General features: G+C 42.0%; 1 protein-coding gene across 7 annotated transcripts in view; it reads left to right on the top strand.

The window, feature by feature from the left end:
* UBR4 (ubiquitin protein ligase E3 component n-recognin 4) overlaps nucleotides 1-27,233 on the top strand; it is an 89,185-nt gene that overhangs the window by 8,478 nt on the left and 53,474 nt on the right. For 5 of the 7 annotated variants that reach the window (XM_075172585.1, XM_075172584.1, XM_075172583.1 and 2 more), the window contains exons 10-51: nucleotides 214-273; nucleotides 403-593; nucleotides 824-923; nucleotides 1,013-1,150; nucleotides 1,658-1,775; nucleotides 2,180-2,367; nucleotides 2,947-3,106; nucleotides 3,239-3,324; nucleotides 4,308-4,477; nucleotides 5,153-5,435; nucleotides 6,052-6,184; nucleotides 6,600-6,679; nucleotides 7,309-7,437; nucleotides 7,888-8,070; nucleotides 8,307-8,429; nucleotides 8,519-8,748; nucleotides 9,397-9,521; nucleotides 10,097-10,194; nucleotides 10,323-10,480; nucleotides 11,194-11,403; nucleotides 12,431-12,532; nucleotides 13,410-13,510; nucleotides 13,706-13,904; nucleotides 14,133-14,321; nucleotides 14,683-14,746; nucleotides 14,933-15,124; nucleotides 15,757-15,827; nucleotides 15,963-16,110; nucleotides 16,640-16,867; nucleotides 17,090-17,260; nucleotides 17,362-17,544; nucleotides 17,830-17,988; nucleotides 18,607-18,759; nucleotides 19,058-19,285; nucleotides 20,150-20,307; nucleotides 21,368-21,539; nucleotides 21,698-21,899; nucleotides 22,195-22,358; nucleotides 22,583-22,799; nucleotides 23,183-23,399; nucleotides 25,971-26,034; nucleotides 26,510-26,644. In XM_075172585.1, coding sequence (XP_075028686.1) covers nucleotides 214-273; nucleotides 403-593; nucleotides 824-923; nucleotides 1,013-1,150; nucleotides 1,658-1,775; nucleotides 2,180-2,367; nucleotides 2,947-3,106; nucleotides 3,239-3,324; nucleotides 4,308-4,477; nucleotides 5,153-5,435; nucleotides 6,052-6,184; nucleotides 6,600-6,679; nucleotides 7,309-7,437; nucleotides 7,888-8,070; nucleotides 8,307-8,429; nucleotides 8,519-8,748; nucleotides 9,397-9,521; nucleotides 10,097-10,194; nucleotides 10,323-10,480; nucleotides 11,194-11,403; nucleotides 12,431-12,532; nucleotides 13,410-13,510; nucleotides 13,706-13,904; nucleotides 14,133-14,321; nucleotides 14,683-14,746; nucleotides 14,933-15,124; nucleotides 15,757-15,827; nucleotides 15,963-16,110; nucleotides 16,640-16,867; nucleotides 17,090-17,260; nucleotides 17,362-17,544; nucleotides 17,830-17,988; nucleotides 18,607-18,759; nucleotides 19,058-19,285; nucleotides 20,150-20,307; nucleotides 21,368-21,539; nucleotides 21,698-21,899; nucleotides 22,195-22,358; nucleotides 22,583-22,799; nucleotides 23,183-23,399; nucleotides 25,971-26,034; nucleotides 26,510-26,644 — 6,480 coding nt within the window. Of the gene's footprint in view, nucleotides 1-213; nucleotides 274-402; nucleotides 594-823; nucleotides 924-1,012; nucleotides 1,151-1,657; nucleotides 1,776-2,179; nucleotides 2,368-2,946; nucleotides 3,107-3,238; nucleotides 3,325-4,307; nucleotides 4,478-5,152; nucleotides 5,436-6,051; nucleotides 6,185-6,599; nucleotides 6,680-7,308; nucleotides 7,438-7,887; nucleotides 8,071-8,306; nucleotides 8,430-8,518; nucleotides 8,749-9,396; nucleotides 9,522-10,096; nucleotides 10,195-10,322; nucleotides 10,481-11,193; nucleotides 11,404-12,430; nucleotides 12,533-13,409; nucleotides 13,511-13,705; nucleotides 13,905-14,132; nucleotides 14,322-14,682; nucleotides 14,747-14,932; nucleotides 15,125-15,756; nucleotides 15,828-15,962; nucleotides 16,111-16,639; nucleotides 16,868-17,089; nucleotides 17,261-17,361; nucleotides 17,545-17,829; nucleotides 17,989-18,606; nucleotides 18,760-19,057; nucleotides 19,286-20,149; nucleotides 20,308-21,367; nucleotides 21,540-21,697; nucleotides 21,900-22,194; nucleotides 22,359-22,582; nucleotides 22,800-23,182; nucleotides 23,400-24,799; nucleotides 24,833-25,970; nucleotides 26,035-26,509; nucleotides 26,645-27,233 lie in introns of all 7 variants that reach the window. The other 2 variants (XM_075172586.1, XM_075172587.1) reach the window with 1 other exon arrangement.

The raw sequence follows: 27,233 nt of genomic DNA, 5'->3' as shown, positions 1-27,233 counted from the left end.
TGGTTTCCATTCTCGGCAAGTGAAGTGCGTAGAATTTGTATTTATTTGGATTGCAATACATATCTATTATTTCTAGGCATTAGGCTTGCTGATAAAGGAAGTAATGAGGTAGCTAACTGTAGAGGGCAAAATGCAATGGTATTTGGAGTTTTTATTTTTGTTATTGCCCAGTGGAGCGCTTAAACATTACCATGGATTTGGATTTATTTGCAGCTTGAAATCTATGAAATGATTGGACAAGCCATCAGCAATTCACGCCGTGCAGGGGGTGAGGTAAGATTTGCATCTCGGGGAGTTTTTTTCACTGTTTTTGTGCTGGTATATTTTGGCATTTGGATTGACACTATTTTGTCTTTTTGGTGGTTTTTCTTTTTTTTCCCCTCTTCACTTTTGGAATGATAGCATTATCAGAACTTCCAGCTGCTCGGGGCTTGGTGTTTGCTAAACAGCCTCTTCCTCATCTTGAACCTCAGCCCCACGGCCTTGGCTGATAAGGGAAAGGAGAAAGATCCGTTGGCTGCTCTTCGCGTCAGAGACATTATTGCTCGTACTAAGGAGGGCGTTGGGTCTCCCAAACTAGGACCTGGGAAAGGGTATGTAGATACCCCGCTGAAGTAATCATTGTCCATGTATCTAACCATGCCCAGCAAGGAACTACTATGGACTCTTGTTGGTCTCTTGAAATTTTATCCGCATTTGTAATTCAAGTCTTGATTCTTGAAAAGAGGTCATCTTCTTCAGTTTAGCAAAGCAGTCACTTCACTCAAATTAACTTTTTTTTTCCCCCCTCCTGAAATTACATTGTATCTTTATGTTTCTGTAGGCATCAAGGGTTTGGTGTTCTGTCAGTGGTGCTAGCAAATCATGCTATCAAATTGCTGTCATCGCTCTTTCAAGATCTGCAAGTAGAGGCATTGCACAAGGTATGTAGGTAGCATGTACGTTCTTGTGAAACATTTTGCCTTCTCCACTGAAATACACTTTAAATTCTCTTTTCAATGCCGTCCTCCAGGGCTGGGAGAGCGATGGTCCTCCAGCAGTGCTGGATATCATGGCTCAAAGCACATCCATCCAGAGAATTCAGCGGCTGATAGATTCTGTACCGCTCACTAATTTGCTGCTGACTTTGCTATCTACATCCTACAGAAAGGTAGGAACTGGCATACAGCTAGAGAACTTCTGTAGCTGAACCACTCCTACTAAGTGTCATCTGCATGGAAAATTCTCACTTTACAAACTGACTATGCTAAGAAGAATTTAGAATTCTTCTTTCAGAAGCTGCCAGCTGGGGCTTCTCTCTTTCCTCTTTTCAGAGACTGTTAATTCGACAGACTTGTTCTAATAAAATTTTTCTGTAAACTCAGTGGTATTTGTGACTTCAGTGAGAAGATGAAAAGGCTGTATTCAAAACGGATGCTTTTATGTTAGAGCTGTTACTTGAAGTGTTGCTTACAAGCTTGGCATAGATTATTTGTTTTCAACCATCCTGTGTAATTTTTAATACAACTTAAGGGGGAGAAGCCTTGAAAAACTGTTAGTAAATTAGTGGAGACAAATTTTCTAGAAGAAAACTAAAATGCATTAGGAAGTTACTCTTGTTTTCAAATTCTTACCTTTCTTAATCCTAAAATTTAACTTGTTCTGCTATTCTTCTAAGGCTTGTGTCTTGCAGCGTCAGAGGAAGGGCTCCATGAGCAGTGACGCAAGTGCCTCCACTGATTCTAATACTTACTATGAGGATGATTTTAGCAGCACTGAGGAGGACAGCAGCCAAGGTAATAGAGTTTGCAGCAAGCAACTTAAGTCAGGATTTTACGCTGTCTTTCAGATTTAGTGGAAACCTGGCTACTGGTCTTTTGCCTTCTTGAACTGGAATGACATGTAATGCTAAAAATATGAAACAGTTTGTAAGATCTGTTTGGCAGAACTAATGCTGACTGTACTCTTTTTACGTAAACTAAAGCCAGAGTGGCTGCGATTTGGCAGTATTTGCTTAAGAGGAGAGTGGAAATAATTTCTTCTTGTGAATTCCTGCTGGAGTGCTGTAAAAGTGCTTTGGAAAGGAAGAATGAAGACAGCAGGAGCCTTAATGTGCCCACTGAAACTCTTTCTCAGGCCTTTTCTAAGCTGAGTAGTTTGCATAATATTATGCTTTTGTTTTTCCTGCCTCCTGTGTTAGATGACGACAGTGAACCAATCCTTGGGCAATGGTTTGAAGAGACAATCTCTCCAAGCAAAGAGAAAGTGGCCCCACCGCCACCCCCTCCACCACCACCTCTGGAGAGCTCGCCTAGAGTGAAAAGCCCTAACAAACAGACTGCTGGAGAGAATGGGAACATCCTGGCCAGCCGCAAAGATCCAGAATTGGTATGGGAAGGTCTTCAGGCTTAATGAAATAGCTGATGTGCTGTAGCATTGTTTACTTGCCAGTGGCTAGCTATATTGACAGGCAACATGATAAATGTCAGGTATTTTAAGTACAGTGCTGATGGAGAATCAGTGACTGTCCTGGCTTTGAATAAAGAAGTTTTCTCTACTCTTCCCTCAGGTGGAATATCACCGTATTTGTTACTGCCAGGGAAGCAAAGACTGAAGCTAATATCTCTTTGGGTTACAGAGGCAGAGGGGAAATGAGGGCAGAACTATAAGCGAAATGTCTTGCTGATAGAATGCTTTTAGCTCCAACTCTGTTGGGTAAAGACAAAAATAAATGCTGCAGTCGAGAAGTTAGAGATGTGCAGCCTTTTCAGAGAATTGTAAAATTGGTCCTGACACAGAACACAGAGTGCAGTGAGCTGGATTGCAACGAATAAACCTGTACTCCACTGCCAGGGGTGGAGTTAGGGGACTGGACTTATTTTGCTGGTGGTTTAGTTTTTGTTTAACATTGTCTTATACTCCCTCTGCTTTTGTTGCTTCTATAGTGTGTTTCTCTTTTCTTTTCAGTTTTTGAGCCTAGCTTCAAACATTTTGAACTTTATCACTTCTTCTATGCTGAACTCCAGGAATAACTTCATTCGCAACTACCTGAGTGTCTCTCTGTCGGAGCAGCACATGGCTACACTGGCTAGCATCATCAAAGAAGTGGATAAGGATGGGCTTAAGGGTGAGTGAGCAGAACTTCTCTGTTAGAGAACACAGACTGTAGGATTTATAGGTGTATGTTTTCTTAGTTTCATGTGGAAATTTTAAATGTAGGAGAGCAACAGTAGTAAATGGCTTGATCCCTGTCTTACAGGCACGTCAGATGAGGAGTTTGCTGCTGCGCTGTATCACTTCAACCATTCCTTGGTGACCTCCGATCTTCAGTCCCCTGCCTTGCAGGTAAGTCTGTGATTGAATGTGTAAATAAAATGAAGAAGTGTTGGTGTCTGTTAATGTCTCTACACGGACTCTCCACACCTAGAGTAGTGTGTTGATGATTCCGTACATTCTTTTGCAAACAGAGGTTGGGACATTTTGGATTCAATGAGTTGGATGACCTTTGCAGTCATCCAGTACAAAACACCCTGCAGAGTGTAAACTTAAGATCCAGAGTTCAAAGTAATCCACTGAACTTTGAAGGTGATGAAAGCTGGAAAGGAAATGCATTTGTATATTTTGTTTTGGAGAGTTGCCTCTATCCATGCGTTTATCAAGAGGCATTCCTGCAAATTTGCTTTGCTAGGAGGGCTGATGCCAAAAGGCCTTGGAATTCTCTTGGGAGAGAATCAATAATCCTTTTGCTTTCATGTGCTGACTTTGTAGCCTCTAGGTTTCTTTGCTAGGTCATGGGCTGACCCATCTTAACACTATAAGTAGAGGTTATAAATCTGCTTACCAATCAGTGAATTCAATGCCTATACTTTTCATTGACTGTTTTCCACTGTATTTAAAGTACTCTGGGTTTTTTTTTTTTTTTTAAAGCAGTTGGACTTTTCAGAAATCCGCCTTTTTGCTATATTTGAAAAGAAGCAAGCATTACTGTGATCAGTCAAAGGGTTCTTCTTCCAAATTCTTAGATACTGAACGTAGTAGCATAATCTCTCCTGCTGTGATATCGCAGTGAATGAGTAGAGCTCATTAACGCCATTTTTTCTGCATTGGTGTTGAAGTTGAAAGTTTGTTGTGTTTTAGGTGGCAAAGTGACAGTGTCAGTGTCCCTCAGTAGCTATGCCATATATTTGAGATAAGAGAGGGATTGCTGTGTGAACCCTTACAAGCTTTGAGAGCCCTAATGTTTAGTCATCTATATGTTCAGATCGTGCTTTTAATTAAAGAATCAGACAGGACTAGCCTCTTTTCAACAAGTCTCTGTTTTGTTCCAGAACACGCTTCTTCAGCAACTGGGAGTTGCCCCTTTTTCTGAAGGTCCATGGCCTCTCTACATCCATCCTCAAAGTTTGTCGGTGCTGTCGCGACTTCTCCTGATTTGGCAGCATAAAGCCACTGCCCAGGGAGATCCTGATGTTCCAGAATGCCTTAAAGTGTGGGAAAGGTGAGATAAGTTTATGTTGAGCTGAAAGTCAGTCAACTCTTACCTCTCTGATGTTCTATCAAGTGAAAATTCTCTGGGACCAGCGTAACAAGTGTGTGTGTTCTCTAAGCGGTGATGGTATGTGATGCTTGGAGGAGCAGAGGGTCAGTCTTCTGTGTTGCTGGAGTCCTTCACCTAGAGCATAGGAAATGGAACGTAGAATCAGGACTTAAGTGGGTGGAGGCTGAATTACTTACAGCAGTGCTGGTTTTAAAAAGGGAAGATGAATGTCATATTTCAGCAGATTTTTGGTAGGTTCTGTTATGATGGTGCCAAGACTTTTCCTCTCTGTGCCGTTACCTGAATGCGAAAGTCTCTTTTAGCTGACTTAAAGCTATAGTGGACAGCCTTCCCTGCATGAACACGTTTGCATCTCTTTTTCTCCCTGTGGATGATTGTTTATATTTTCCATCAAATGTATTTGCCGCTAATTGAATTTATGTAGGTTTTACTGTTTGCATAGTCTCATTCCAATACATAATGTAGTGAATAATTTGTGAAATTGTCGGTATTAAAAGAATAAGTAGAAAAATATAATTATGAAAATGTTTCTCTAACCTCTAGTTAAAGAGATTTTAAAGAGGGATCTCAGCAAGGAGAAAAGTAAACTTTATAAACTTCCTCTCTTATTGTCAGGTTTGTGGGCACACTGAAGCAAAATGCCTTGCAGGGGACTCTTCCCAGTGACACAGAAGATCTGAATGTTGAACATCTCCAGCTGCTGCTGCTTATTTTTCACAATTTCTCTGAGAGGGGCCGCAGGTCTATCATGATGCTCTGTATCCAGACGATTGTGGAGCTGACAGTGAACATGGATACCCAGCAATGTTCTGTGCCGCTTACCGTGGCACGTCTGCTGTTGGTGTTTGACTACCTGCTCCATCAGTATTCCAAGGCCCCCGTGTACCTCTTCGAACAGGTAAGATCATGTTCTGGATATTTAATTGGTCACTCAGCAGGAATCTGTAACAGGCAATCATTTGGTGTGTTCTGGTCTCTTTGTGGCCTTTGCGAGTAAATCGGTTTTGATGTTGTTACTAGCCTTTGGAGTTATAATGCATGATTAACTACAGTTGCTGACTCCTAGCAGCAGGTTCAGTTTGAGTGTAAATTCCTTGCATAACTACTGTCCTAATAAATCCTGTTAAGGACAGGATGAATGCCCTGCCTTATCTTTCAAAATCTTGAGTATTTGGGTATTTAGGCACCATTTCACAAATACCTTGTATGCCGTGTCCTTGCTTTAGCTTGTCACTGTTGAGGTTTTTGGCACTGTTCTCATTAATGGGATGCTAGTGTTTTGTGTGTGGCTTTTTCAGTTGTTGGAAGCTTGACCATTGATTTAAGCTGCCCACTCCAGAATAAAAATCATCAGATCTTCCCTCAGAAGCTGGGAATAATTGTGTTTTAGCAGCAGGGTTGTTTATATTTTATGGGTCTTTTTTGTTGATGGTAGTAGTGTGGTATTTTCCTCCCCTACCCCTTAATGACAAGGATGCCATGGCTGGGTTTTTGTTTGTTTTTTGTTAACTTAGGTGCAATACAATTTGCTGACTCCACCCATTGGCTGGGTGAGTGGATCCCAGGACAGTAGCAGACGAACGTCTGTCCCACTTTATCATGGGTTTAAAGAAGTGGAAGAAAACTGGACCAAACACTGTTCATCGGGTGAGAAAGAGAACATAAAGAATTTTTTATTCCAAGGTTTGCTTTTACAAATAAATGAGAGCCCTTCCTGTGCCCTGGTGTGGATACCTTTTCCTACTTTTAATGGGCATAGTTAAAATAGCTAAAAATGCATGTAATAATGCAAGAAAAGTTTTATTAAAATTATTGTCATCTAGGAGTATGCTACAAGTAATTCAAAATAAGTATGTATTTATTGTGCCAGGGTTGTAGGAGTAGGAAAACCTTTGCTGTATATACCATAGGTTAGAACATATAATGTGTCATGGAGCTACCTTAGCAGAATCTGGTAGTAGTCTTAAAATGTGAAAGGTTGTGGGATGGAATAGAGAGGATAACACAATATTGCCTAATTAAAACTGTCACTTGAATGTTATTTTCTGTCCTCACGTTCCAGACGCAGTTCCACAGCCCAGGTTCTACTGCATCCTATCTCTAGAAGCTTCTGAAGATGATCTGAACCGCTTAGATAGCACGGTATTGGGATTTCTGTTTTAAAGACCTTTTTGTAAGCCTTCAGAGGGCCATATTGATTTGACAAGTGCCAGGGAAAATACACAAGAAAGACAGACTCGATGAAGCAGAGAGACTAGAAATTTTTCACTAAGTGGAGAAAGGAATAGTGGCTGGATAAGGTAATAAAGGGATTCCTTTTTGCTCCTAATTGCGTGTCAGGGAAGTCAGTATGCAAAGTCTATGAAGATGTTTTGTGATAATGCTTGTGATTCAAATACGTATGCTATGACAGAGCGCTCTATCATATCCACGCTTATTTTTCAGTGCTGCTGAAACATCTGAGACAAAGACACATGGCATTAGAGATGCTTTCTCATAATTTTGCTCCATGTTCTTCCTGGGTTTTGTTTCCTCACTAAATTTGTTGTCATCAAGGTTATCTGCTTGCTTCATACATGCTCCCTTATAATCAGTTCATTGGTACCCCGACTGGGGAGAGAAAAACCCAACGGAACTAACTTCCTGAAGTTTTATTTTGCATAATTTTGGTCTGTGGGTATTCTAAATACTTAAGAGAAGAGCTAGGCTATATATAAACGCAGAGCTGTGCAATTTGCAAAGCAATGATCCTGACTTGTCATCTCTTGCAGGTTTGTGAGGTTCTTTTCTCTAGGACTATGAAGTATGATGAGCTTTACACAGCCCTGACTTCCTTACTTGCAGCTGGGTCACAGTTTGATACACTCAGGAGGAAAGAGAACAAAAATGTCACTGCACTGGTAAGACTGTATAGCATGTTTTCTGTGTTGAGGAATAACAAGTTTTCAAACGTAGTATTTTCAAGCAGAGTCTTTAACTGAAGTATTTTGGGCAGTGGTTGGAGTAATGGGGAACTTAAAAATCCCATAGCTAATGGTAGTGTTTGTGGTGGTGGTACATCTCATATGAGTTTTTAATCCATAACATGTTTTAGACTTGCTGTATGTGCTTGGTAATTCCAGGAGATCTGGCTACAATATGATGAAGCATATATAATTTGTATAATCTTTCCTTTTTCTTTTCTCACTCCTCTTTGCTGTATAATATGACGGAAACTCAGTCCAGTATGTGTTCATCTGATTTGGCACCTCTACAGGAGTCTGGAGTGTCTGATGAGATAATTTCGGTAGCTGTAATGATTGAAACTGCAATCTTTCTTTATTAATTTGTCCAACTGTACTTCTGTTTAGGAAGCCTGTGCACTTCAGTACTACTTCTTGATACTGTGGCGGATACTAGGGATTTTGCCTCCATCCAAAAACTACATGAATCAATTGGCTATGAACACACCAGAGATGAGCGAATGTGATATTTTACACACATTGCGCTGGTCTTCGCGTCTGCGAATCGCATCTTATGTCACGTGGATCAAGGTACAGCCTCATCTTTATAGGGGTGTTTTGTGATGTTGATGATAGTAAGAATATCAGTCTCTTGTTCTTCCATGCTTCTTCTTCCCCACTGCATGTGGGATTTGTTATGTGGGCATGGTGGTGAGAAATGGGAACTTGTGTCTGTGTTTTCTAAAGTGTTCTAGCCTGGTAATTGGCAGAGTGGTTAATTATAGAGCACTTTCAAAGCGTGACAGGTCTTTTTTTGGCATCTGTAGGATCACCTTACCAAGCAGGGCATGAAGGCTGATCATGCTGCTTCTCTCATTGAATTGGCCTCCAGCAAGTGCAGCTCAGTGAAGTACGATGTGGAAATAGCAGAGGAATACTTTGCTCGACAGGTAAGGTGGTGTGAATGCAATTGTGCATATGGAGCTTCTCTTTTTGTGGAATGATTTGCACTTACTGTTACATCCCTTTGTATTTTAAGATATCTTCTTTCTGCGGTGTTGATTGCACAACTATTCTCCAACTGCACGAAGTTCCCAGTTTACAGTCCATTTACACCCTTGATGCTGCAATTTCCAAGATTCAGGTTTCTCTGGATGAGCACTTTTCCAAGCTAGCTGCAGAAACTGATCCACACAAGTCTTCGGAGATAACCAAGAACCTCCTGCCTGCTACGCTACAGCTTATTGACACTTACGCTACGTTTACCAGGTACAGTCCTTAGAGTCGCTAGTAGGAATACAATTTCCTTCTGTGCATAGGGCTTTCTTTGCATTTCGTTTGTTGTTTTCTTAGAGGTAGGTGCTTTTTTTTTGTAGTCCAGTATAATTACTCCAACTTATGTCCTCTAGAGTGTCGATTGTTTTAAAAGAAGAATAAAAAGTAGCTTCTCAAGCCATGTATGTGAAGTTGTTGTTTCTAAGTAGCCTCCTTGTCTGATCTTTCAAGACTTTCTTGCAAGCTTGCAAAACCAGCTTTTCCTCCAAAGATGAAACTTCCTCTTACCACTCTCTAGGATAGTGCTTCTTGAGGTGGTTTCACTGAGATAATATTGAGACTGTCAGACCATCAAGAAAGAGAGGGGCTTTAATTCTTACATTAAGAGTCTGAAGTCTTCTAAACTCTCATTAGAACCTATCTAGAAGAAAGTGAAAGTAAATCAGCTTTTTCTTCTGAGTGGGTGCTTTTCCTGGTAAGTAGCTTAGAGGAGATAAAAGCCCAGAACTCCCTTAGTGGCATAACACAAAGTATGGGGCAGAACTTCCGGAGTTTGCTTTCTTATCTGTCACTATATTGACACACTTAGTTCTGAAATGCAGAGCTGTTTCCTGAAATAAATCCTTTCCATCCTGAACGCAGATCTTACTTGCTACGGAGCCTCTCTGAAGAGGGCTCCACTGAGAACAAACCCTCTGAAGAGAAGCTACGAGGTTATGCTGCTGTCCTGGCCATTGGATCCAGCCGTTGCAAGTCTAATACTCTAGGTGAGGGTACTGGATAGTTCAGATTTCCTTGTCTCTGTTGGTGAAGCTTTCTACAACGCTGCCAACGTTCAATTTCAAAGCTGTATGCTGGCTAATGTGTTCTCGACCACTTTGTTCAAATGAGTGCGTTATCCTGTCAGCAGCAGGCTGGGAAGACTTTTCCTTTTAGTAACTTAACAACTGAAAAAGTTGGGCAAATCCTGAAAGAGTAACTATCTTGTGGGCTTACCTGGCTTATTGAAATGCTTTTATAACCATGTTGGTGCTCCGGTGGCATGGGATAGTAAGGGGAATTGTGAAATGTTGATGTGTTGAAGATGGCTGCAAATTAGTATTTTTGCCATATTTCCTGTTGTTTTAATAAAGTGAAAGAAACTGGGAAGCTCTTGCAAACTTTAGGGATAATTTTGACTTGTAGAAAAGCATGAAACTAGCCCTCAGTAGAATTACAGCTCAGCTTAGCTAGCTGTGTCTTAATCAAATGATCTAGTTTTAAACAGTATTGTAGAAGGATTCTGGTTTTCAGTAGGACCCATGAAATTACTCAATGACTTATGATTCTGTATTAATTGCAGGTCCAACACTTGTGCAGAACTTGCCATCAGCTGTGCAGACTTTATGTGAATCATGGAACAACATTCATACAAATGAGTTTCCAAATATTGGCTCATGGGTGAGTCCAGCCTCGTGGATTGATCTGGTCTGATCTTAACTCCATAAATTGCTGGGAATGGCAGGCAGCCTGTCTTTCTGCAAAGATAAACGGTTCTGATTTTTGTGCGTGTGTATCTCAATCCTTAGCGCAATGCCTTTGCAAATGACACGATCCCCGCAGAAAGCTACATCAGTGCAGTTCAGGCCGCCCACCTCGGTACTCTCTGCAGCCAAAGTCTACCTCTCGCAGCTTCGCTAAAACACACCCTTCTCTCCCTGGTCAGACTCACTGGGGATCTCATTGTGTAAGTGATGTTTTTTATATTACATTCTTGCTGTATAGATCTGTCTGCTCTTCTGAATGTCTGTTTTCATCAGACTGTTCGGGTGCAACACTTAGTTCAAAATACAGCACCAGCTCACTAAGCCTTTAACGGAGTTACTTTCAGCGTACAATTCTAAATGTATGAAAAATAGCCTTTCAGTCTTATCTGGTATCTCTAAAAGGCAGACTCCCTGAGAAAAACCTTTAGTCCTTTTTGTTAAATAGGGACTTGAAGAAACTGAGATATAAACTGAGGCAATATGGATCTAGTTAATTAATTTCTGTTTTGTTGTCATTCACTTGTGTGATGTTTTCAAAGCATAAGGAAAAAGTGAAATGAAAGAATTATTTTTTTCCCAGGGACTTAACTCTTAAGATATTCTGAAACAAAAAAATAGTTGTTTACACTGCAAACAAGTCCAAAAGTGGTACTATGGGATAGCATGACTGTCTAGGAAAATGCTGTAGCTGTATATATGCAAAAGTAACATGTGTAGCATTTTCCAAATTAGAACAATTTTTCTGAGAGGAAAAATGGCTGGGTCAGTGTATTTGTCCTGGCTTTCTAAAAAGGCTTTTTATCACAGACTTCATCCAGACTTGTGCCTTACTTGTGTGACTTCTGATTTATCCAATAAGGGTGTTCTCTGATACATCATACAGAGAATTAACTTGTTTTCTTTTCTTTTCAAGCTGGTCAGATGATTTGAACCCACCACAGGTGATTCATTCCCTATTGCCCCTCCTTTTGGAGACCAGCACAGAGAGTGTGGCAGAGATAAGCAGCAACTCCCTAGAAAGGATCTTGGGTCCTGCAGAATCAGATGAATTCCTGGCACGTGTTTATGAGAAATTGATCACAGGATGCTATAACATACTGGCCCATCACTCTGATCCAAACAGGTAACAGGCAGTGTGGCTTTTAGTTCTCTTCCAAAGAAAGCTGTACACAAAGAATTACTACAGTATGTTTAAACATCAGTGTCGGTTCTTGAACAGCACAACAGAAAGGCGAAAAATCAGCTTATTTTTATCTGTTGAAGACTTCTATACTTGTAGACTAAAAATACAAAATATTTCATTCATGTTACCAGAATTTTCAGCACTGCCGTTCAGGCAGTGTGGATTTTAATCATCTCTTATAACTCTGGATGGACTATGTATATATTTGGATAGTTTTTTATTTAAGCGAATAGAAAATTATGTAAATACAAGCACAAAATCAAAGCTGAAGATGCCGACCTAACTTGCTTTATATTCCTTTGTCTCTGTTCTTGCTGTTTATAAGGATGGCTAATCCCTGCTTTATGATAGCAAACTAACCAGATTTGTGCTTCCCACCCCTTACTCTCTGTGTGTATAGCGGGAATAAGCTTGATGCGCAGATGTTGATTCTACCCATCTGAAACATAAAACCATTAGGCGTGATGATGTTGCATCTTTTTAACACTGATCCTCTCTGGATGGAAGGTATTCAGAGGGAGATGTACTGCGCCTTCTGGTAGAGAATGTAGATGTAATTGGATTTTACTTGCAGGATGCGTTGTGGAGTGGGGATGAGCACAGGAGAGAATGGGGAGGAGTAACACTAAAAGAGACTTAAAGTGTAAAAAGAGCAGCCATTTAGAGGAATTCGTAATGTGAGGAATCTAAAAGGTGTAGATTATTCTAGGTTACTTACTGTGTAATGTGCCTACAGCATCATGTGCCACTTTTTTTTCTGAACATTTGGTGGATTTGTTGGTGTTTATGTATGTTTATTCATCAATTATTTTTCTCCTGTCTCTTGGAAGGAGAGCTGCTTTCAGCTAGTGGCAAGTTTATTAGAATTGTTTTAGCAGAATCGATCACTTCTTGGCTCTCAGAGTTGTTGAAATAGTTGAAATTGCTCTTACATATTCTTATTTAATATGCATCTTTTGATCCTCAGTGGCCTGGATGAGTCCATCTTGGAGGAATGTTTGCAGCATCTGGAGAAACAGCTGGAGAGCAGCCAGGCCCGAAAAGCCATGGAGGAATTCTTTTCAGAAAGGTGAAGTCATCCTGAAAGTTGTAGGCCAAGGACTTTATTTCTCTTCCTTTTTCTCTTAGCTTGTCAGTGTCAACACCTAAGTGATGTTAATGCCATTGCACAGGAAGAGACAGAACCCTGTAAGGGCAGGATACTCTTCAAGCAGCGCAGTAGAGTGTGAAAACATTTTCTGTGTGGGAGAGGACCTAGGTCTTTGTCACTCCAAATAAAATATTCAGCGAGTTCTCATAGTGATCATCAGAAGGGAATCTTGCAAGACGATTGTTTTGTCAAAGGCCATTATAAGGAGGTTTTTGAGAGATGCTGCTCTATAAGTCAGTTGCAAAATCCCAAGTTCTCTCAGTGCTTCCTCGGGGCAATAGGTTGATAATTTTAAGGGTGGAGGCAGGGTGTTGGCCTGACTTGGAATTATGAAGACAAATTGTGATGGAAACAGCACAGCACAACAGCAACGTTCTGAAGAGATATGAGGGTGAAGTGGAGGAAAGTTTTTCTCTATTAGCCGACCATTGTCTGGTTTTGCCCTCTACTTGTTCAGCAGTTCAAAATTGAAGCAGTCTGGTGGCTGGCTGTTGTAGTTTGTTAACATGGAAGGGAAAAATAGGCAAGAAAATCTTGAAGTTTGGTTTGGAAACCAATACAGGCCCTTTTGTGACTTGATATGTGGAGAATACTGATATGCTACTCAGGAGCTCATGAGATTTATGGGTTTTAGTCTGAGCTAAGAGTTTGCTGTTTGTCTGAAAGCAATTTCTGTGGCTTGGCTGCTGTGCTGAGCAATGCTATACAAACTATTACTTATCTTAAATGTGAGGGCAGATATAACTAAGTGCAAATGACTTTTACAAAGCTGACTTAATTTTCCCCCTCCATATAGTGGAGAACTGGTCCAGATCATGATGGCGACAGCCAATGAAAACCTCTCAGCGAAGTTCTGTAACAGGGTGCTGAAATTCTTCACCAAGCTCTTCCAGTTAAGTAAGTGATTGTTGAATCTCTTCTGTCCTGCCTTTGTCCACCTTATATTGTTCTTGTATCAGACTGCGATATGAAGATGCTTGAAAGAAAAGCTATAAAAGGAAGTGGAGTGACAGCTTCACATTTTTAATAGAAAGCCATCTTCAAACGTGTTCATTGTAGCATCTGTCACTCACTAGTAATTTTCTCCACCAGCTGAGAAGAGTCCCAACCCGAGCCTGTTGCGTCTTTGTGGCTCTTTGGCTCAGCTGGCTTGTGTGGAGCCTGTACGTCTCCAGGCCTGGTTAACCAGGATGACCATGTCCCCACCCAAAGATTCAGATCAACTGGATGTTGTTCAAGAGAACAGGCAACTGCTGCAACTCTTGACAACTTACATTGTTCGGGAAAACAGGTAAAGTACAGCCTTTGTCATTTCTTTTGTGTGCTGTTCATTTATTTTGTTCTCTAGATGTGCAAATTACTTGTGAGTTGATGATGGCTTCTTGTTGTCAGCTTTCTGTTTGCCCGGCGTGGCTGTTTGCCCTGAAAGCATTGCTGTGTCAGTGCTCTTGCAGTGTGGGGCTTAGCTGTATTTCAATGGGTGATGTACTGTGTCTGAAACTTTCTTCTTTTCGATTAGCCAAGTTGGAGAAGGCGTGTGCACTGTTCTGCTGAGTACTCTAATACCAATGGCAACAGAAATGTTGGCCAATGGTGATGGCACAGGCTTTCCTGAACTGATGGTCGTGATGGCAACTTTGGCTAGTGCAGGACAAGGTGCGGGACACCTCCAGCTTCATGGTGCTGCTGTTGATTGGCTAGGCAGATGGTAAGAGCGAACTGTATTCTGTTGTCTGTTCATTTACATCACTTAGACTGATTTATTTTTTTTCCCCCCACCTCCTGGTAATTTGGGGACAGAAATTCATGTTTACTGTCACATGCTTATTTTATAGTTTATTGTTTGTTTGGAATATAAAGTGTCTGAGAGTGGCTGATCTGTGTCCCCTCGTTAAGAACAACCATGCGGTTTCTTTGTCTTTTCCACTTTTGATGGTTTTATTACTGCATTTATAAATTTCCTGTTACTAATCTAAAGCAAACTGAACGCTTGAAGCTATTGGTGAGAACTGAGTTTATACTTCCCAAAGACTGTCAGTTGTAATGATCTCCACTGTTTTGTGTTACAGCAAGAAATACCTGTCTCAAAAGAATGTGGTAGAAAAAATGAATGCAAACGTCATGCAAGGGAAGGTAAGACATGTGACTATTGCTTAACTTGCAGCAGTAAATCTCAAGCATGAGCTGTACCAACACTCCTGTTTTGGTTGCGAAGTAGGAGTTTTGAAGCAATTTGGTCAGGGGGACTGTTGTATTTTCTTGCCTTAGGGCAGCTATTATGGGATCTAAGTTGCCTCTCGTTTTCATTCATCTCTACAGCATGTGACTATCCTGGAGTGTACATGCCATATTGTCTCTTACCTGGCTGATGTCACTAATGCACTGAGCCAGACCAGTGGCCAAGGACCAAGTCATCTTTCTGTTGATGGAGAGGAACGGGCGATTGAGGTGGATTCGGACTGGGTGGAAGAGTTGGCAGTGGAGGAGGAGGACTCTCAAGCTGAAGATTCGGTAGGCAATAGTCACAGTTAATGCTGCAAATCAGATGGAGATTTATTTTGCAGCTTCCAAATACTCAGGTTATAAATTAAGATTTTGTTGTTGTTGTTTATTCCTAATGTGAGACTAAGTGAAGAACCCTGGTTGTCAGATCTGGAAAAGAATATCTGTCGTTTGTGCGTGAATCTGTTGACTTTGTGAAGTCAACAAAAGTGAAGAGAGTTTTTTGTTGGTTTTTTTTTAGAAGACAAAAAGGAAGAAATGGAGTAAGATGGGTTTGTTCCTACTGGTTAGTTTGTCAATTACTAGCTTTTATATCAACAAGCAACTTAGATTAGGCTTTTAAGTGCTGTGGGTGGAAAAAAAAAATTTGTTATTAATGCATTCTTTAAAATTTGTCGTCCCAATGTATTATTTTTGTTACTGTTTTCTTTTTCTTGATTAACTTTTTCGAGTTGCTATGAAATGTCACAATCGCCTCTTTCCATGTGGTTTGATACCAGCTGCCATCTTTTAGCTAGGTGGTGCTAAAACTTGCTATTCTTAAAATGCGCGTTTAGTGTCTGAGGAATGTATTCTGTACCATGTGCCTTTACTGTAGCTGCAATTATAACACCTTTCTAAAACAACTTTCTTCTTGACAGGATGAAGATTCTCTTTGTAATAAACTCTGTACCTTCACCATCACACAGAAAGAATTCATGAATCAGCATTGGTAAGAATCTCAAACTTGTGTTCAGAATTTCGGAATGATATTTCTGGCCATTGAGAAGGAAACAGTCTGTGGACTGCAGTTTGTGGAGCCTTCCTGAGGCACTGTATTTTATAACTCATGGCTTATTTTGTGCAGGTATCACTGTCACACTTGCAAGATGGTTGATGGGGTTGGTGTTTGCACAGTTTGTGCTAAAGTTTGTCACAAGGATCATGAGATTTCTTATGCCAAATATGGATCGTTCTTCTGTGACTGTGGAGCCAAGGAAGATGGCAGTTGCCTGGTAAAGTGTCTTCATGTCAACATACAAGCTGTGATTTCTTGAGTTTTTAAAGTCTTTTGCACAGGTTTCTGTTCTGCAGTAAGTTACGTCACGATACGAGTGCAGAAGAGTCCTAAGACTCTTGGAGCCTTGGCTCTTAATTTACAGCTTGCCTGGCGATTTATTTTTTTGCACCAAATAAGCGCCTTGGGAAATCTCTGTCCTAGTGACTATTGGGATTCCACCTACCCTTACAGAATTTGCAAGTTAGCTTAAGCTACACAGCAGTCAGATACCACCTTTTCCCATGTTTTCTACTGGAAGCAAACAAAGTAACTTTATCTTAAATATGAAAGTTTTTCTAATACTTGGGTGGAGAGTGGCATGCAGGATACAGTTGTGTTATTTCTTTAAAATTGCAGTTTAAGAGAATTGCACTCTTATTTCTTTAAAACTACGTTAATCTTGCTGCTATTACAATTTGTATTCATTTCGTCAGTGGTAAAATTGAGTCTGGTTTGGGCTTTCAGCATTGCTGTGTTATTCTCAGGCTTTGGTGAAGAGAACTCCCAGCAGTGGTATGAGCTCTACCATGAAAGAATCCGCTTTCCAGAGCGAGCCCAGAGTGCCTGAGAGTGTCATTCGACATGCAAGCACCTCTCCTGCAGAGAAAGCCAAGGTCACCATCAGTGAGGGGAAGGGCCCTGACGAAGAAAAACCGAAGAAGAGCAGCCTGTGTAGAAATGTTGAGGGCTGTCGAGAGGAATTGCAGTCCCAGGTATAATTACCAGCTAGCTGTTAAAAGAAGATGGTTTATGATGAGGGTCTTAGGCAGACTGTGTTGGTTATCAGCCAAGTTGCTTGATTTTTACGCTGCTCTTCATGATAAGAGAGATCATAAAAGTGGTGTCAGGCTTTAAAAACCAGTTGACATGCAGCTCTTGTGAAGACTCCCAGCAGGAGCATCTTCTGCCTCACTTGCCTTATCTATTTCTTGTAGGCCAACTTCTCCTTTGCACCTTTGGTGCTGGAGATGCTGAATTTCCTGATGGATGCCATTCAGATAAACTTCCAGCAAGCTTCAGCCATGGGAAGCAGCAGTCGTGCACAGCAAGCTCTCAATGAGCTGCATACTTTGGACAAGTCCGTAGAAATGACAGATCAGTTGATGGTATGATGCTAAAGGAATGATTAGGTTATGGATAGATGGGATCACTTTTAAACAGAAAAATTTCAGTGATATACTTTTGTATGCTTTTACTAATGATTCAGGTCCCAACTCTTGGCTCTCAAGAAGGTGCCTTTGAGAACGTCCGCATGAACTACAGTGGTGACCAGGGCCAGACGATCCGGCAGCTGATCAGCGCTCATGTGCTGAGGCGGGTGGCGATGTGTGTGCTGTCGTCCCCGCATGGACGTCGGCAGCACCTGGCTGTGAGTCACGAAAAGGGCAAGGTGAGTTCCCTAGCTCTGCAGAGAACGTTGCATTGTAAAGGAAAATGGAACAGCCTTAGAGCACTGAACAACAAGCAGAATATGATTTGTTTTGCCTGTCCTGAGGTCTCGATCTTCTGTAAAGTGTTGCATAGCTTAGAAAAACCTCTCATTCTTCAGAGAAAAGAGTTCTTGCAGCAGAAGCAGTGAAAACTAGGGGGGGGGGGACAGTCATAGAGCTGAAAGTGAAATGCCTTTTTCTGCTCAGTTGTAAAGTTGGGTAACTAAGTTCATTTTGTTCTTCAGATTACAGTCCTTCAGCTCTCAGCATTGCTTAAACAAGCAGACTCCAGCAAAAGAAAATTAACCCTTACTCGCCTTGCATCTGCACCTGTTCCGTTTACTGTACTGAGCCTAACTGGAAATCCCTGCAAGGAGGACTACCTAGCCGTGTGTGGACTAAAAGTAAGTGCCTGACAAACCCTTTTCTAGGCAGTTGGAAACATCGGCTCAAAACCAGCTGTATTTCTTTCCTCTGAGGAGCTAGCGCAGAGCTAGCTCCAAAGGTCTGTCACTAATTTTAGCTCATGAATCACTTTCCTACTGGATACATGAAGAAAAAGAAGGAGTACTTATATGAATAATACAATAAATGAGACAATGCCTCAAATAAAATAATACTTCTTACTGTGTTTACGCCAATTTTACTTTAAGACAGGAGTCAAGGTTTAGTCATGTGAAACTTAGTATGTTAGAATTAGTCTGTAACAACTAGTGTTTTGAAGCAATGACTCCTCTTTTTTGTATCCTCCCAAATTTAGATTCAGCTTTCACAGTGCAGAATCCACAAATCTATTGTTCAGCTAAGAAACAGCTGGACTCTGTGGCTTTGGTTTAGGTTTTGGTTTTTTTTTTTCTTTACAAACTTTCATGTCATTCATCTTAAATGCAGGAATTTTAGATTGTTACTCTATGAATCATTATTGGCACTAAGAGGAATGCTGGCTTTTAACTCCATTCTTGGCTTGAAATGTTTATAAACATTTTGTTCTGACACTTGACCAATTTTTTTCATTACTCTAGGACTGCCACGTGTTAACATTCAGCAGCTCTGGGTCAGTCTCTGATCATTTGGTACTTCATCCCCAACTAGCCACTGGAAATTTCATCATTAAAGCTGTGTGGCTGCCAGGATCTCAAACAGAGCTTGCTATTGTGACTGCAGACTTTGTGAAGGTATATGTTTGATCATAAGCTATTGATGATAAGTGGTCGTCTTCTTTCAGACATTAGAGTCTGGATCTTTGCGGAGTTGCATGCAGAAGAATATGATAATATTCTTAGTTAGAAATAAATTGGAAATAAAAACCTGTGGTGTTTGGCTACTGTTGCCATAAGAAAAAGCAAAACCGAAGAACTGAAAGAACAAAAAAATGAACTATAACATCTAATAGGCTTTCCCTTGTCTCAACTTTTGTCCATTTGCACTGTTTGGTATCGTAGTAGTTAACTATTTTCTTGATTCTTCCCACAGATTTACGATCTCTCTGTAGATGCCTTGAGTCCAACTTTCTATTTCCTTCTACCGAGTTCCAAAATCAGGGATGTCACTTTCCTTTTCAACGAGGAGGGGAAGAACATAATAGTGATCATGTCCTCCGCTGGGTACATCTATACGCAGCTCATGGAGGAGGCGAGCAGTGCCCAGCATGGACCGTTCTACGTCACCAATGTGCTTGAAGTCAATCATGAGGACCTAAAGGTACCGGTGACTTCCCTGTCTTGTAGTATGGGCTGCAGTGATTTTCTCTCTTTTGTTTGTGTCTTACATTTGAAGGTAGAAGTTTCCTTTTTTTCCCTTTTTTTTTTTTTTCTTTTAAGCCCCCTGATCTAGATCAATGAGCTTGCCATTCCTCTAAAGAGAGAAATATCTTTGCAGTGAAAGGGGGTGGGGTTGAAAATTAAACCCCTTGATCCTTTCATCTAGAAAATGGAGCATGTTTTCCATGGCTGGCTCTGCAGTCATGCCCAGCAGGATTTCTCAGCAGGGAGATGGCTTCAGAGCAGTGCTGTTCTCAGAGCGAGGCACTCCAAAGGTGCAGTAACCAGAACGGATAAAGTTACTGACCATTGCTGGGGCTGCAGAGGTGGAGTGAGCCTTTGCGTCTGGTCAATAGCAGCTCTGTAGTCTTGGGAGTGGCTTTTAAAATCTGTCTGCCTTTCACTCAGTGTTTTTAGCCCAGCCTGCTCCAAAACAGGGGAATAGATGAGAAGGCGGCCCTCAGGAAAGCTCTTTTATGAGCTGGGAACATGGGGAGTGCTCCATGTGAGATTGCCATACAACACTGAAGCACACAGATGCGGTAGCTGAGGGCACTACCTATAGCCTATGGGTATGCAATCTCAGTATCCCCTTCAAAAGCCTTTGAAGTATCTGACGGATGAGTTCACCAAGGAGTTGAGCTTAGAAAATAGTCATTTAGGGCTGCGTTCTCTCACTGGTGGGGAGGGGGCGGGGGAGAGGCTTTTGGAATAATTCCATCATGAGAAATTTAAAAGCCTGAACAGAGTGGTTTGGAGGATGTGTGTTTATCTTAAATGTCGTTGTTTCTCTCTGATCCTACAGGACAGTAATGGCCAGGTAGCAGGAGGTGGTGTGTCAGTGTATTACTCCCATGTGCTACAGATGTTGTTCTTCAGTTACTGTCAAGGCAAATCCTTTGCAGCCACCATCAGCCGGGCCAATCTGGAAGTGCAGCGGCTATTCCCAATTAACATAAAGAGGTGAGGCTTGTGTGGAAGGCTCCCCTGAAGTTTTAGTCTCTGTTTATTATTAATAAATATTACTAATTATTCTTAACATCCTAACTCTGAATGGCCAAAGCTTGTGGTGAAGATCCTCTTTTTGACTGATGATTTCTTGCTATTTTCATGTTGCTTCTGCCCTAATTGCAGAATGATTTGAAGCCAAAGCTAGCTGTTTTTGTAGTGGGGCACATAGGCGTTTTTTCCTCCCACTAGGATTTCACAGCAGAAAGGTGGCTTCAGAGCGGCCTTGCTGCACAGTGTGGAGCTGCTGCTGGTGCAGCAGCTGGAACCGATGGGATTACCTACCCTTGCGGAGGCTGCAGAGCAGGAAGCCTTTGTTTCTTTTCGGCACCAGTACTGCAGTGGACCTTGTGTATTGTGCATATTAAGGCTTATTTTCAGGCTCCCTTGAGGGAAACCAATCTCTTATGCTATGAATGTGGCAAGAAAAAAGCTGTTCTGTCATCTGTGCTGACAACCAGAGCTGGGCATTTAGGCCACAGACTCTTCACTAGCCTGACCAAAGCCACAGTGATGAGTAGGCTCTGTAGATGGGTCAAGTTCCAAGAGCTCCCTAGCCCCAGTTGGGTTTGGCTTAGTCTTTTTGCAGCTTTATTTTTTTCCAGTAAGCAGTGTCACATAGATTCTCCTGCATTGGCCTTTGCTTAGTGCCACTGGGTGTGTTGAGACATGGAACTGTGCATCTGTTCAGGTAAAAAGATAGCTGAAAGCCATTTTAAAATTGCTTCCTTAGTTTCGGGCATAAAATGTTACTAAGTAAGTGTCTTTCCTTGAGTTTTCAGGGTAGAGATCAGGGCTGTGAATTGGGTTGCTCGTGCTTTCTGCCACTCAAGTGACTGTCTTGTGTTTCTCACCTATAAACTGAGCACTGATATTCCTGGCTGTTCCTTAATGCAGTGCTTTGAATTCCTGCTGAGGATGAAGCTTTAACTGATTTGAATGGTGATGGATTTTGTGTGTTTTCACCTATTGTTGCTTCTTAAATTAATGTTGTTCTGCCCTTCATTTCTTGCAGTTCAAATGGTGGGAGTAAGACTTCGCCGGCTCTGTGTCAGTGGTCTGAGGTGATGAACCATCCTGGCTTGGTGTGCTGTGTTCAGCAAACCACAGGTGTCCCACTGGTGGTGATGGTGAAGCCAGACACCTTTCTCATCCAGGAGATTAAAACCTTGCCAGCCAAAGCAAAGGTTAGTCATAGTTCCCTGTATTTTTGGCCCTTCGAAGGTTTCTTCTTGTTCCACCAAGAAGATCTCTAGTCTTTCCAGCTTTTCTAAGGCAAAGAGTTTGTTTCTTCAACCAGCAGTTGCCAGGTCCGTTCCTTGACCTGCATTGCTTGCCTTTGCAGATTCAGGACATGGTGGCCATCCGTCACACAGCCTGCAATGAGCAGCAGAGGACCACTATGATCCTCCTGTGTGAAGACGGCAGCCTGAGGATCTACATGGCCAATGTGGAGAATACCTCCTACTGGCTCCAGCCCTCTCTCCAGCCTAGCAGCGTCATCAGCATCATGAAGCCTGTTCGCAAGCGCAAGGCAGCTGCTATTAGTAAGGGACTTCTCATACGTATCTTGTGCAAGGTAGCAGTGGCAAATGTAGATGCAAAGATTGATCAGCATCATATAGATACTTAAGACGTTCACTTCTGACAATTACCAGTTAACCTCAGGGCTAAGTACTGGCTAAGTCTGGGTAAAATGTTTCCGTAGATGTATATAAAAATACATAGCTATCTGGCTCGCATGGGCATTTCCAAAGGAGGCAGGCTCATTCTGCAGCTTTTTTACCATGGCTTTGCCTGTTTAGAATGTATTTTGTCAAAAAAGTCTCTCTTTCCTTTTAGCAACTCGCACATCCAGCCAAGTAAACTTCCCTATTGACTTCTTTGAACACAACCAGCAACTCACAGACGTAGAGTTTGGAGGCAATGACCTGCTGCAGGTTTACAATGCTCAGCAGATAAAGCACCGGCTCAATTCCACTGGCATGTATGTGGCCAACACAAAGGTAAATGGGGCAATTTGAGGATTCTGTTGGGCTTCTAGGTGATGTTATTGTCCGAGTTGATAACATGCCTTTTCTTAGAAATCTGCATTGTTCAAATGACCCTGTACAAATCCCATGATACTGTTAGATAAACACTGGAGGCACCTATGTACAGACTTCAGATTCTTAGCTTAGGAGTGAATTTTTGCCTTCGCCTTTTCTGAGCTGTGATTTGTCTTCTACAGCCGGGGGGTTTCACCATTGAAGTGACGAACAATAACAGCACGATGGTGATGACAGGCATGCGGATCCAGATTGGCACACAAGCGATAGAGAGAGCGCCCTCATACCTGGAGATCTTTGGCCGCACCATGCAGCTGAACATGACCAGGGCTCGTTGGTTTGACTTCCCTTTCACCCGCGAGGAAGCCTTGCAGGCTGACAAAAAACTAACCATCTTCAGTAAGTCGTTGTTAACTGTTTGCTTGGACTACCTGTTGGTTTTGCTTGGGTGCTTCACCTCATAGTAGGGAGGGTTTCCATAAGCTGTTCGTTTGACCTGACTACAGAAAGTTTGAGGGGCGGATCCCGAACTTTTAATAACTTTATTTATGGCTCCGTTTCTTGCTGCAGTGGATGAATGTGAAATAGCTCAATTCAGCTCAATAATTTTGTGTTGAGGTAATACAGAAGGAAAGTGGCCTTGAAAAGGAGATTAAACTGTCAGAGTGCCTGTATATTAATGACGCAGTGTAATCGCTATCCTGACCTTATGAGGCTATGCTTGTTTGTATTCAAAAGAAACTGTTTTGTTAGTTTTTAAGAAATTTCTCTTATCACTGCAGTTGGGGCTTCTGTGGATCCTGCTGGAGTCACAATGATGGATTCCATAAAAATTTATGGCAAAACCAAAGAGCAGTTTGGATGGCCTGATGAGCCCCCTGAAGATTTCCCATCTGCTTCAGTGAGCAACGTTTGCCCCCCAAACCTGAATCAAGGGAATGGCACTGGAGACACGGAGTCGGCTACTCCTGTTGCTGCCAGTGGGACTGTCCTGGAGAGGTATTTCTGCAGTCTTTCTTTTATTTCTCCTTGAAAATGGGTAGTCGCTCTAGAGGGGACCTAGGTACACTTGGGTGCCTTTCTTAACTGGGAGAACTTGAGGGAGTTAGTGAGTTGTTCTCACGGCCATACAAAACAACAACTGAAAAGTCAATTATTATCTTCTAAGGAGGTCTTTGTGCTCACTCTTGATTTATCTGGTGGAGTAGAGGGATAGATCTCTGTGCATGCTTCATGTTGCTAAGTCCATTTGTTACAGCAGTCTTGAAGAGCTAAAAGAGATTTCTGCGTTCTTGGTACATTTTCCTCATTTCAGGCTGGCCCTTTTTCATTCTCTAGAGCTCACAAAGGTTAGGCCTCTCTGAAGTTAAGTTCAGTTTTGAGGAGGACTTTGAGCGTGACCTTGCTTTAGGCAAGTGGTTCCCACCAACTTACCTTGTAGCCCGTATGTCTCAGGTTGTGAGAGACAACCGCCTGTTACTGTGGTGGAGAAAGTGTTAGGTCCCCACCCCCCCAATATCCCTGTTGAGAGTCAAACCACAAGGGTGAACTGGGCATATATTTAGCAGAAGAAAGAACTTATTTTTTTATATCCACCCCGTGTTCTTTCCCTGAGCTCATACTGTGCCATAAGGGTTGCAGAAAGCCTGGCAAGCTAGCAAGGACAGGAGGGAAACAGATCAGAGAGGAACTAACACTTCTGAAAAATGAGCATTTTAAGGGATACGCTGCTTGACTGTGAGTAAACGGTGGTTAATTTTGTCTTCCTGAAATTCTCAGGTAAAGGTTCAGGGCTTGAAGTGGCAGTTATGTCCAGCTGAAGGATCTGTTTGGCTATCCTTTAATATTTTGTCTAATAGGTCATGGGATTTTTTCCTGTGCTTAATTTCTCTTTTCTTCCCTCCTTTGCTGTGACATCTCCACAAGATGTCCCTCTCTGCACAGACATGCTTTCTGGTTTTCCAAAGCAGTGGGATTATATTCTAAAAACTCAGAATCAAAAAATTACTGTTTTTATTTTTACTCACATGTTACAGAATGCAGCATGGTTACCTTGTAAAGGGCCTCTTGAGTAGGAACAACTAATGGCAGGCAAGAGGCAGCTTTCCTATCAGAAGTTTGGTGTCTGTACTTTAAATTGAATCTTCAGTGGTGCTTTAAGCAATATGCTTGGCTTCTCTGTGCTAGGTGGCCTGGATCTCCTTTATTTGTTTTGCTATTAGGCAAGTGTCTGCTGCCCAGATAGAAAGAACCGTGCTTAGATTTACTGTATATAGCGCTCTCCCGGCTTCCTGATTTCCCCATTTAATTTGCCTTTTGCTTAGAATGTGTTCTAGGGAGTTTTTCTGTGAGCTTTACACATTTTTATTTTTTTTTCCTTTTTCTTTGCTCCCCCAAAGTTCTGAAACTGAGTCCCTAACCACCCTGGACCGGTTAGTATGCCATCCTTTTCTCTGCACGAATGAGTGTGTGTCAGAGAGACAGAACACATGATGTGGCTTTTGTTGACTGTTTTTTTTGTTTTCCAAGTGACATTTGCTTCTTTACATTCTGGTCATTGCATGGCAGATGGTTTAGCGAAATGTAAAGATGAGGTGGTTTGCAGATTTTTGCTGTATACAGCATAACTGTTGCTTGTTTGACAGACTCCTCTTTTCGCTTTGTTCCCTCCTTGCGTCTTCTTATTCCTCTTATATTCCCCTCCTAGCTTTATGGAGGGTGGCTGCGGGTAGGGGAATGTAATGTTATTTATCACCACCAGACCAGACAATTGTTGTTTCTTCTACCTTGTATCCAATCCTACACTATTATTTCTCCCCTTAATGCTATCTCTTCCCTCCTTTTTCCTGTATTCTTGCACTGCTCCTTCTGGTGTGTCAGATGGCATTTCAGGTAGTTCTACCGCGAGGCATGAAGTGGTGCTGCAAGGGAGGTTCAGCACTTGGCCGCAAGTTGTAAATGAGGTTTTCCCTTGGGGCAAGTATTTTACTAGCCTGCCTTACCGCTGTCAAAAGTTTGGACTTCAGCATCTCTCGCTTGGTTCATACCCAGTGCTCCAAGTTAATTTTCCTCTGGAATATTTTGCACTGAAACTCCAAATTGGAAAGAGCAACCTGTGTGAAAATCGCAAGCGAGTAGAATCTTGCTCCCTTAGAAAAGTCGGTTACGCTTTTTCCCATGTGTCATACCAACCCTTGATCTGCAGTCATATGTACGTCTGTGGGCCATGGTGAATTGGTACTGTCAAGACAATCCAAGTTATCCCTGCTGCAGGCTGTGTAAGGAAATGTTTTATCCTCTTTGGTAGAGAAAAGCCCCTGTCTTTCAGCTGTGGATTATTAAAGCAGTCCTAAGTTTGTCTGTGAGCGTGAGCCAGGTTTAACTCTGGTCTGTAACACAATGAAATGATATGCATGGTGCCTGTGGCAGGTTTTATCATGCTTTGATTTTGTACTTGGCATTCGTTAGCTGTCTCTGAGCTACTCATGACTGTAGCCCGCATAAAGCAAAGTGCTAAGGAGAGAGAAGGGTTGTTGCCGTACTCAAGCCTGCTTTCCTTTCTCCCTTCAGGCTAGTAGTGAGTTCTTTAGAAGCGCTGGAAAGCTGCTTTGCTGTAGGACCAGTCAACGAGAAGGCAAGTAACTTTCTGAATACATTCTTGAGAGATGGGGGAGGAGGGGCAAGATCAGCAGCACCTCCTGCAGCCCTGGGGGCCTGATACGGAAGAGAGCCGCATCCGTTTTGCTCAGAGCACTGATCTGAAAGTTGACTTAGCGAAAAGCATTTGAAACTAGTTTAGAATGACAATTGGCATTTGCATTTATCGCTGGTGGGATTTCTGTGCTGTAGAGTGACCTCGTTTACAAAACCAGCAGAGTAGAAGCCCATAAATCTCAAAAGGACTTTACTTGTGTAGAAATGTGAAATGTTCCTTAAATGTCAAATAATAAATTGAAGAGGCTATCGAAACTGTACTGAAGGAAGGCAGAAACTTGTATGCACAGTGCAAGGAGGGGAGGGAGCTGTAGGCACCCTGAGAAATCAGACTCATGCATCACCTTAATGGTAAATGTACTGAAGAGTTGTTTTTTGTCTGGTTTTGGGAGCAGGAGAAGAATAAGGTGGCAGCTCAGGAACTGGCTACTATGCTGCTGTCCATGCCAGCTCCTTCCAGCGTCCAGCAGCAAACCAAGAGCCTCTTGGCTAGCTTGCACACCAGCCGCTCAGCATACCATAACCACAAGGTAACACGGTGCAAGGATGTCAATGTCTCCTGTAACTTGCCAGTTTATGGTTGAGGTGCAGCACGCCCCTAGAAAGCCCTTCCTCCATGCAGCATAAATCTGCTGGCTAATTTTTCTTTAGCTCCTGCTGCTTGCCTTGCTGACTTTTGTGTTTCACCAGAATTTCACTACTTAAAATGCTTTTTGAAGATTTTGATGGGAAATAATGTCAGTTAATCTAGAGAAATCAGGATCTCTAAACACATGAAATTTGTTTGCAACCTGCCTAGCTCTGGTTTCCGTTTCCCCAGGCATCTGGCTTAGGGTGATAGGAAAATACTAGGGTAAGTAGTGGTTAGACTATGTGCTAACATAATTGCAGTAAATGCATATAGCCTTTGCTAACCACTTGAATGGTTATGTTTATACACTGGTCCTTCCATCTGCATTTAAGCCTGAGGGGAAGAAAATGTGAAAATCCATTCTTGAGCCAGATTTCTTCTGTTACAGGATGACTTTTTAATATTAGTTGTCCTTCTTAGATGACATTGGCCAAGAGTTAAAGCAGCAAGTGCCACATTTCCCCAGGATCTGTCCTGCAGTTGTATGT

The sequence above is a fragment of the Calonectris borealis genome, chromosome 23, assembly GCF_964195595.1.
Source record: "Calonectris borealis chromosome 23, bCalBor7.hap1.2, whole genome shotgun sequence".
Classification (NCBI taxonomy): Eukaryota; Metazoa; Chordata; class Aves; order Procellariiformes; family Procellariidae; genus Calonectris; species Calonectris borealis.
The sequence above is the reverse complement of the archived record's forward strand: the minus strand, read 5'-3'. Positions and strand labels throughout refer to the sequence as shown.